Genomic DNA, 10,858 nt, shown 5'->3' on the forward strand with positions numbered 1-10,858 from the left:
AATAAAGCGGGTCATGTTTGCATGCTTGGAATTGTAACAGCTGAAATCAATAACATTATCAAAATTCTGATGATACCCTGCGGGCCGCATTAAGTGAAGGTGGGGGCCGCATGTGGCCCCCGGACCGCTAGTATCCCGTGTATGCCCTACTTGATCACACTACAGCATCACACAAAAGCATCAAAAGTAGCAGTGGATCTGCTACTTTTGATAGTTGGTGGTATCAAAAGTGCTACTTTGATGCTTGTGGATCTGTTACTTTGAATCCTGAAAAGTAACAGTTTTGGACGTAATGAGGTTTCCAACCGACAGAGATGATGATGATGATGATGAAGATGACCTCTAAAAACAAACTGGTTACTTCTAGGCCTTACAGTTACACCCACAACTCATCTAACCACTGCTCATTATGCTAGGGTGGGATGGTTCAGAGTAGAGGACAGAGTAAAGCAACTTGCGATGGGCCTGGGTTTTAAGATACGCGAGAATACAGGGATACCCATGTACCTGACAGACTACTTCAATAGCGTAAAATACTCACAGGCACAACACCAGAAGGTGCCCCATGCACTAATCTCACTGAACCCAGTTTCTGCACAAACATGGGGTCAAATTTGTTCTACTGCTATGCCGCCAGAATGTGGAATGCCCTGTCATAAAAAAAGTGTGACTCCTTACCCTCCTTCAAAACCGCCATAAAAGAGCACCTGGACAAGTCTTCTAAGCTTGACACCAGAAATACCTTCATTAAAATATTCAAAACATTCATTAACCACGTCAGCCCTATTTAAACGTTTGGCTATTTTCAAAAGATTTTTTATACATTTTAGACATAATGATAACTTGTGAAACGGGACATTCTGCATAATGAGTACTTTTACTTTGTTGATACTTCTACTTGCAACACTACTGCTCCCGAGTAAAAGAGGAGAGAGAGAGAGAGAGAGAAAGAGAGAGAGAGAGAGAGAGAGAGCTCCATGGCAGGTGAGAACCGCGCAGTACTTTTCAAAGTCACTCAGTTTACACACACACACTCATTCTGCCCGTAAGCGTACTATTGACCAAAGCCATATCGATTCCACACGAAACGCACCGCAAGATGCAAACAACGCTGCGAGTGGAGAAATGGTGAAAAGCTTAACTTAATCTGAGAGAGTTAACTTGCTGACAGCTCAAATGGAAAGCAGAGGGAACTCTGTGTGTGTGCGAGTGTGTGCGAGTGTGTGTGTGTGCGTGTGTGTGTGTGTGTGTGTGTGTGTGTGTGTGTGTGTGTGTGTGTGTGTGTGTGTGTGTGAGCGGGTGTTGTAACTCTGTAACCAAAAGTGTAATACAACGCTTGGGCACAGGCCAGCAATTAAACTAATTACTCTGTGAGGATAAATTATGGTTCGGTGACATTGAAAATGTCTCCCTTCTCCTAAAAACACACACACACACACACACACACACACACACGGGCACACGCACACGCGCGCACGCACACACACACACACACACACACACACACACACACACACACACACACACACACACACACACAGTTTGTATTACTATACTTGTGAGGACGTCAATGTTTCAGGACAATGATTTTATGATTCTTTTTTTTTTTTTTTTACCGTAAGCCTAAAGGAAAATGGTCCTCACAAAGTCTATATCTAATATTCTACTATACTTATGGGGACATTTGGCCCTCACAAGTATATTAATACACACACACCCACCCCCCCCCCCCCCCCACCCCCCCTCTCTCTCTCTCTCTCTCTCCCCGCCCATCCCTGTTCGTCCCGTGCCGCACCACTCCAATCACCCTAATTTATGCTACAATAATTACCACTCAGCCAGGAGAGAGAGAAGTCATCACCAGAATGAGGTCCTCCCTCTGTGGGACTCACTTCTTAAAAAGCTCTGGATCGCAAGGAGACTCAGTAAAAGACCCTAACCCAAAAACATCCTTCAGTCTAGTAAGGGTCATCATAGGAATGTCAATAACCTACCCACTCAGTGGTGCTCAAACTTTTTTTCATGTCAAGGACCCCCAAATTAATATGTATGTATTTGGTCACAGAACCCCATCTGAAAATTACTTAGTGCCAGGTGTCCCCACCAAAAGATGGGTCGGTAGTGGCTCAGGGGTAGAGTGGCCGGATGGGAACCGCAAGGTTTCCAGTTCGATCCCGGGCTCCCCCAGAGTTAGTGTCGAAGTGTCCTTGAGCATGACGCTGAACCCCTAATTGCTCTCGATGAGCAGGTTGGAGCCTTGCACGGTTTCCTCCGCCATCGGTGTATGAATGTGTGTGTGAATGGATGAATGTAATACACAATCTATGTAAAGCATTTCGGATAAAAGCGCTATATAAATGCACAATTTTATATTTGTTAAAATACACAAAATTGAGAGCAACGATAAGCAGTGCAGTGCTTTTCTTTTCTTTTTTTGTAGTCATACCTGGCAGTGTGTAGAGATGCTCCCACAGCTGAGCCGAGTCCAGGTAAGGAACCAGAGCCTGGGTCAGGGCCCGTGGGACGGCACTGACGGAGCAGAGAAGGTTGAACAACGCCTCCATGAAATCATCTCCCGCCCGCCGCCGCCGCTCCTCCTCCTCCGAGGACCCCCCCCGTGACCCCCCCGACCCCGCCGCGTCTCTGCAGAAATCTGAAAACGTAAACAAGAAAGACACGTAAAAAAGAAGTGAATAAATGATAAGCAGCCGCATCTGAAAATGTCATGGAAATGTATTGAATCTGGTTACATACATATAGATGTAGCACACATATATCGCTGGGAAGAAAGCTCATATATCCATATTCTAACTTGTTGTGTTTTTTTCGTGAATTAACGCCCTACTTGATCATACTACAGCGTCACACAAAGGTATCGAAAGTAGCAGATCTACAAGCTAGAAACGCGCCGCTTCGCGACGCGTTTCGAGCTTTGCTACTTTCACTGTTTTTGAATTTGAATCCTGAGAAGTAACAGTTTTGGATAAATGAGGTTATTCCACCCGACAGAGACGATATGCATGAATACTGTACACACACACAGTACATACCGTACACACACACACGTGGTACAGAAACCTTGCATCTCCACTTTTTATGTTAACGTTTTGTAAATGAATGCCCACAAGAGAGTCTTGTGATGTCAGCTTAGAGCGGCTATTTAACTATAAAAAAGTCTGTGGGGTTTTATAATTATTGAACAAACGATAAAGGTATTGACAAGAGCTTGTGACTAAATAATAATAACTACATTGCATCCATTGGAACACAGGTAATTTTTTTCCCCCTCAATTTCCAGAAAAGCAACAGGTTTCCGTCCGACAGCGACAATATGCATGACACGCACGCACACGCACACACGCACACACACACACACACACACACACACACACACACACACACACACACACACACACACACACACACACACACACACACACACACACACACACACACACGTAGTAGCAAAAACACACGCACACACAGTGTGGGTGTGTATCCATGGACACTCGTACAAACACATCGTCTCTGTTGGATGGAAGCGTCATACGTCCAAAACTGTTACCTTTCAGTATTCAAATTTGCCAAAAATAGTGAAAGTAGCAGATCTACAAGCCCACAACGCGGCGTGAAGCTTGCGGATCTGCTACTTTTGATGTTTTTGTGTGACGCTGTAATATGATCAAGTAGGCAGTAGGGTGTTAATTTACCAAAAAAAACACAAACAGTTAGAATGTGGAGATAAGAGGTTTCTGCCCAACAGCAAGGAAATCACACACACGCACATGCACACGCACACACACACACACACACACACACACACACACACACACACACACACACACACACACACACACACACACACACACACACACACACACACACACACACAAACACACACACACGACACAAGGTTTCAAGGAGAGCGGGCCCAGGCAAACTATAGAATGCATTGACCTCGACCTCCACAGCAGGAATAGAATAACACACAACATGATCCAGTTCAAATGGATTTCATCAGGACGACGACGAGGCGAAGAGAAAAAAAAAGAGATGAATAAAAAAAGAGATAGAAAATCACAGTGTCTAGAAGAAGAAAGGAGAATGTATGTGCATTCCTCCTCCTTCTGCACATGTTGGTAAATGTCAAGGCTGTCACATGTGCTGAAGGATATGCTAACAGGAAGTCACAAACGGGAGTTTTTTTTGCAGAAAGAAAACAAACAAACAAACACGTCTGTGGAAGAAAATAAAACGGGGTTGGGGTGGGGGCTGGGGTTTGGAGTGTGTGTGTGTGGGGGGGGGCTGTGTGTGCGTGTGTGTGTGTGTGTGGGGGGGGCTGTGTGTGCGTGTGTGTGTGTGTGTGTGGGGGGGGGCTGTGGGGACCTACGGTGGCACATGGAGTCAGGAAGTGACGAGGAAGAGGTTTTGACAGCACGGCCTTGTGGGGCTTCCCTGTGCACAGAGATGTGCGTGTTTGTGTGTGTGTGTGTGTGTGTGTATACACGCACACGTGTGTGCGTCACTGAGCGTGAGTGTGTGTGTGTGTGTGTGTCTGTATACACGCATATGTGTGTGCGTCAATGAGTGTGCGTGCAAGCGTGCGCGCGTGTGTGTGTGTGTGTGTGTGTGTGTGTGTGTGTGTGTGTGTGTGTGTGTGTGTGTGTGTGTGTGTGTGTGTGTGTGTGTGTGTGTGTGTGTGTGTGTGCGTGTGTGTATACACGCACATGTGTGTGCGTCACTGAGCGTGCGCGAGTGTGAGTGTGATGACAGCTATTTGAACAGCGGACTGAACTGAACACAGTGCTGGGTGGGGTGCGGGGGGGACGGGTTTGGAGGGCGTAGGGTGGTCTGCTTGGTGACTAATGCCCAGCTATTTTAAAGTGACAGCGCTAAATGACCTGCTGCTTCACAGAGATGCAGGGGGTCCCGTTATCAAACTGCTTCATCACAACGCAGGTATACGTAGGAAGACATCTCTGTTGGGTGGAAACCTCACATGTCCAAAACTGTGACTTTTCAGGATTTAAATAAAAAAAAACAGCAAAAGTAGCAGATCTACAAGCTCAAAACGCGTCGCTTCACGCTGCGCTTCGAGCTTATAGATCTGCTACTTTTGATGCTTTGCTTTTGTGACGCTGTAGTATGATCAAGTAGGGTCTTAATTTACCCCAAAAAAAGTTAGATTTTGAGATAAGAGGTTTCTGCTCCGACAGCAAAGAAGAGACCCTGATGATGGGGAATTGATTCACCTGCTTCTCTCTCTCTCTCTCTCTCTCTCTCTCTCTCTCTCTCTCTCTCTCAACAACACGTACGAGCGCCCAAACACGGTCCAACACATCCACTGACCTATCAGTCTATTAGACGGAATTAAGGCGGATAATGCTGCTACCTTGTTCCCCTCAGTGGTCTGCTAATTTTCCCTTAAGAACAAGAGAATTGTTCAGGGAAATTGCTCTGCGTTCGCTGCATTGCGATATAGTCATAGGAAAGTGCTGGGGTTTACGCACACGCGTATTAGTTTCCACTTGGGGTGCTGGAGAGCGAGGCTGGGTTAACGAGGCTCCTGTTAATAAGGAGCACCGTTACAGGAACAGGATATGACTCGACAGAGACAAGATGCCACTGTGCTGACTCACCTCTGAGGAGTCTCTGGCACTCATGGATAAACGCCCATCACGGGCACAACATTCTCCCCAGATTCAGCACAAACACAGTGATGAAATCATTCTACTATTATGCCACCAACATACCACCAGCCATCAAAAAGTGTGACTCACTGTGTCTCTCCCATGGAGACTCCTTACTGAACAAACATTATTTAGATGAGTACTATCAGAGCTATTTAACACTTATTTTGACCAAAGACAATCACTTACCCTACCTTTAAATGTCTTGATGAACGGACCTGTTAGACAAAGTATTTTAAATGTAAATGTGTTGTTTTACATTTTTTGCCTAATAAAATATTCAATCAATCAATTGATTAATTGAATACATACTGTAGCACAATGGAATGGAAAATACAATAGCATTACTGTATAATCAATCAATCAGAACTCAGATCTCTGTCTCTAGCCTTGTCTCTGTTACTGTCTCTGTCCCTCTCTCTCTGCCCCCCCCCCTCTCTCTCTCTCTCTCCAGTCTTGACACATGGCCAGTACATACACCTGTTTGTCTTCTGCTCCACCAGTCAACCAGTCACAAGGGCCCTCTCTGCACAGGCCCCTCTAAGTGGAAGCAGGCACACCGATGATAATAAAGAAGGCTACGTGTGTGTATGCGTGTGTGTGTGTGTGTGTGTGTGTGTGTGTGTGTGTGTGTGTGTGTGTGTGTGTGTGTGTGTGTGTGTGTGTGTGTGTCTGCGCGTGTGTGCGCGTGCGTACATGCATGCACGTGCATGTGTGTGTATGCGTGAGTGCATACGTGTGCGCGCGCGTGCGTACGTGTGCGCGCGCGCGTGTGTGTGTACGCGTGCGTGTGTACATGCATGCACGTGCATGTGTGTGTACGCGTGAGTGCGTACGTGTGCGCATGCGTGTGTGTGTGTGTGTGTGTGTGTGTGTGTGTGTGTGTGTGTGTGTGTGTGTGTGTGTGTGTGTGTGTGTGTGTGTGTGTGTGTGTGTGCGTGTGTGTGTGTGTGTGTGTGTGTGTGTGTTTGTGTGTGTGTGTGTGTGTGTGTGTGTGTGTGTGTGTATGCTGCGTGCGTGATTTGTGAGGTACTCATTTAATTTGTGCACTATACAGGTTGCGTACCTCCAGATTTAGAGTGTGCTTTGTAACAGGCTGGAATACTATAATGGATAATGGATTATCCTCCCTGATCTGGATGCATTTGGAACAGTTACACAGAAATACTTATGTATCTTAGTTAAACTGTCAGTGTGTGTGTAGTGTATATCAACTAGCTAGCCATAGCTTGATTGCTATTAGCTGGAGTGCTTTGACAAAGAAAGGCACTTAGGGATCTCCTGCATATTGTAGTGTGTACAAAAACATATTAGGAAAAAAGGCACTGGTTGAAGGGCGTAAGTGGGTACTTTAAAATGATTTACAGCAAACCAGCAAACTAATTATCAACGGTACTCTATAGCAGAGGCTCTCAAAGGGTCTATTTAGAAGCCCTTCAAGTCCCAGAGGGTCCCTGGACCCCCCCATGGATTACTTGAAGGGGTTCGGGTCCATTTGGTTCCATTTGTACACATGGATTAAAGCAAAATAAAATATCACGCCTGAAAAAATGCTGTATGGCCAAGTCCTATCATGTGATTTGTGAATTGAGCTTGTAGATCGGCTAGATAAGGCCAAAATGTATATAGGGCTGAGGTGGTTAATGTATGTTTTGTAATAATAATCAAAATCTAGAAAGTAACTAGTAACTAAAGTTTTCAAATAACTGTAGTGAAGTAGAAGTACAATATTTGCCTCTGAGACGTAGTGGAGTAGAAGTAAAAGTACTTCAAATTGGAAATAATTCAGTAAAGTAAAAGTGCTGAAAGAGCCTTTTCAGTACCCTGAAATTATGGAATGAGCTCCCCTCCCATATCAAACTGGCGTCCACCGTCAACACTTTAAAATCTCGCCTTAACCTTCATGGCTTTTGATCCCCTTTTGAGCTCATGTAGTGTATTTAGCTTTTTTAGCTTTTCTGTGCAGCACTTAACCTTGCGTTGTAAAATGTGCTATATAAATAAAGTGGATTGGAACATTCCTTATCAGGTACCTGTTCTGTCCAAAGCTTCTGTGAATTGAGATGAGCTGCGTCCAGTTTCCATGGTAATCAAGACCCTCATGCGAATGTCTGAATGCAACAAATGACATCAACGGACATAGGCCTAAAAGTGCGGTTGACTCATACACACCGAAAACAGCAGATCTACAAGCTCACAATGTGTCGCACCGCGTTGCAATTTTTGCTGTGTGCCACTTTTGTTTTTATTTGTTAATTCTTATTTTATTTGGAAGAAGTTGTGTGAATTAAAATTAAACAAACAATTAAAATAACCGGTCAGGCACCACTTGACTTACAGTATCCAGCTTAGATATTATGCCTCCAGTTCCTCCTGTAATAAGTCCTAATTTCCTAAACAATTACATCCAAATAGGGAGCTTCCTTGCAAATGACAGAGCTATGGATTCATGTCTTCCATGCCTTACAGCCAAGGGCTTGAGCCTTTTGGACAAAAAAAGAAATGGCACTGACAATGACACTCACTGTATGTAAATACTCTATGCTGACTCTGCACATTTTGATTGGGTCAATGACTCTCATTTATGTACTGTATATATGCTCAACTCCTTTGACTGTGATATTGCTGCTATTGATTAGCTATGCATATGCACATTACCTACACAGTTAGATACTGTATATATGCACATCACCTGCAAACTTCTGGAACTGCAGCAAATTCATAAGCTAAAACAATCTTTTGCAGAGCGGAAGTTCAAACAACATTTCGCTGCTTGTACTTGTATAAGCTAGTGCAGTGGTTCTCAACCAGTGGTCCTTGAGGGGGTTCCAGGTGGTCCCCAGCTAAATGATGGAGAGTTGGTAACCAAATGGACCCTGAAGTTATAGATCTTGAACTCTTGAGAAGGTAAAACGACCCTTAAGTCCATTTGGTTTCATTTTACACTCTCAAGAGTTAAATTGTTGTTAAAGATCTGAATTACTTTATTTACAAGTAGTCTACACAATTATAGAATGTAGAAGAATTGTTATTTGATCAACGTTGGCCTGTTATCTCTCCTATTGGTACCAACATCAACACAGAATGGAATTGTGGACGGAAAGGTTGAAAACGACTGAGCTAGTGACAAATAAAACCTTCTTGTTTCTTGATTCCATCTCCTCATATCCACAGAGCGCCACAAAGCGGGGGAAAGAGATGGCAGTCAGAAGGGCGGCTTATGGGAATGCAGGCATTCAGTCGAGCAACCCCGTCCGTCCATCCGTCCGACCGTCCGACCGCGTGCTTCCGTGGTTAATTAGCCCGTCAGTGTGGCAACAGCACGCCAGAGTCAGCGCTTCCGGCGTTGATTTACGGGCGGCTGCTGCTGCCGTACGTGCATGGCAGTCGAGTCGAAACGCTAGTAGTGGTAGTCGTGGTAGAGAGAGAGCTGAGCTCATGGCCCGGGCGGGAGGAAGAAACCAGCGAGCGAGCGAGAGAGAGAACGAGACAGTGCAGAGTTGTTATTAATGAGGTCGCTATAATGTGAATTAATGTGCGAGTGCACAACAGTCTTTAAAGGTTAGACCGCTGCCGACGTGGTAGGAGGAGGGGGGAGGAGGGGAGGGGAAGGAAGGCGGAAAGAAATCCTTAAAGGTCACTGCATGTGCAACCGGCTGGTCCTGGTGGAGTGTTTATTACCGCACTCTATTGATTTAGTGATGATGAGGATGATGATGAGGAGGAGGAGGAACCGTGGTGAAAATGATGATGATGATGATGATGATGATGATAGCTGAGATGCTGATAACTTCATAAGATGGAGAGGGGCTTCATCATCATCATCATCTAGAAACTGTGATCTGTAGCAGCCCAGCCTAAGTGACATTGTTGGTAAACACGTCCCTATAGTACCTACACACACCCCAACACCCTGGGATATGCATGAACCATGAACTTACATTTAGGACATATATATACACATATATATATACATATATATATATATATGTATATATATATATACACACACACACACACACACACACACATTATAGTAGCTACCCACGGTCAGTCCTCTTAGGGCAAGACAGGGCCACTCAGTCTGCTTCTCCAGAACTACACTGCCGGGATTAATCTTTTTGATTAATGTACGTACTTACTACTGTTATTGTTAATTATTATCTCTTTGTTATTGTTGTTATTACTGCAACAATGTTGAGGAACCAAAACCAAAGAATTTGAACGCATTCAGACCCATGAGGCCGAATCAAAAAAACAAAAACACTTGATGCTGCTATATACATAGCAACATCTAAAATGACACAGATGCTTTCCCAGATTGAAGTGTATAACAACATGAGATGTGAAAATAAAAAGCATAAATATGTATTATATAAATATGTGTGTGTGTGTGTGTGTGTGTGTGTGTGTGTGTGTGTGTGTGTGTGTGTGTGCGCACACACACACACACACACACACACACACACACACACACACACACACACACACACACACACACACACACACAGCCCTCATAAGGTGGTAGACTTACGTGAGTTCTCCAGGAGGACTGAGGCCAGGTGACAGTCTTGGTGGAGCAGTGCGCGCAGCAGCAACTTGGGACTACTTCCTGGGTCAGAGGTCAGCAGCCTGAGCTGACATACGGAGGTCAACCCGTCTCTGTGAGGCAGAGAGAGAGAGAGAGAGAGAGAGAGAGAGAGAGAGAGAGAGAGAGAGAGAGAGAGAGAGAGAGAGAGAGAGACTTGTTTACACTTTTATTTCATTCACATTCAATACTTAATTGTACATACATTGTTTTGTTTTGATTGTCTTGTTCCACTTTTCCTTTGGCAATGTACTGTAAACGCACGTTTTCTCATGCCAATAAAGATCCTCTGAATTGAAATTGAACTGAGAGGCAGAGAGAAAGAGAGAGAGAGAGAGAGAGAGAGAGAGAGAGAGAGAGAGAGAGAGAGAGAGAGAGAGAGTTGACAGTTGTGCAGTGTCAGGTGAGGCTGAGGGTACAGAGACAGCAGTCCATTTAACCCTTTAAGACCTGAGGCTATTCTAAAAACAAATCTAAATCGCAACAGTTTTTTGAAAAAAATCTGGAAAATATTTTGTCAAGATTTTTCAAAAATAGCAGATCTACAAGCTCGTAGCGCGGCACTCGGTGCCGCGCTATG

The 10,858-nt window shown here is 44.6% G+C and overlaps 1 protein-coding gene across 1 annotated transcript in view; it reads right to left on the reverse strand.

The window, feature by feature from the left end:
- The window catches only part of kiaa0825 (KIAA0825 ortholog), a gene marked incomplete at its 3' end in the record, with an annotated part of 226,214 nt that overhangs the window by 126,319 nt on the left and 89,037 nt on the right, over positions 1 to 10,858 (reverse strand). Inside the window, exons 16-17 of the mRNA XM_084055537.1 lie at positions 10,225 to 10,352; positions 5,640 to 5,692 (exon numbers count right to left, since the gene is read on the reverse strand). Of these exons, the coding sequence (XP_083911663.1) occupies positions 5,640 to 5,692; positions 10,225 to 10,352 (181 nt within the window). The remainder of the gene's footprint in view (positions 1 to 5,639; positions 5,693 to 10,224; positions 10,353 to 10,858) is intronic.

This window comes from Gymnoscopelus microlampas (genome assembly GCF_963454915.1).
Source record: "Gymnoscopelus microlampas genome assembly, chromosome: 4".
Taxonomy (NCBI): domain Eukaryota; kingdom Metazoa; phylum Chordata; class Actinopteri; order Myctophiformes; family Myctophidae; genus Gymnoscopelus; species Gymnoscopelus microlampas.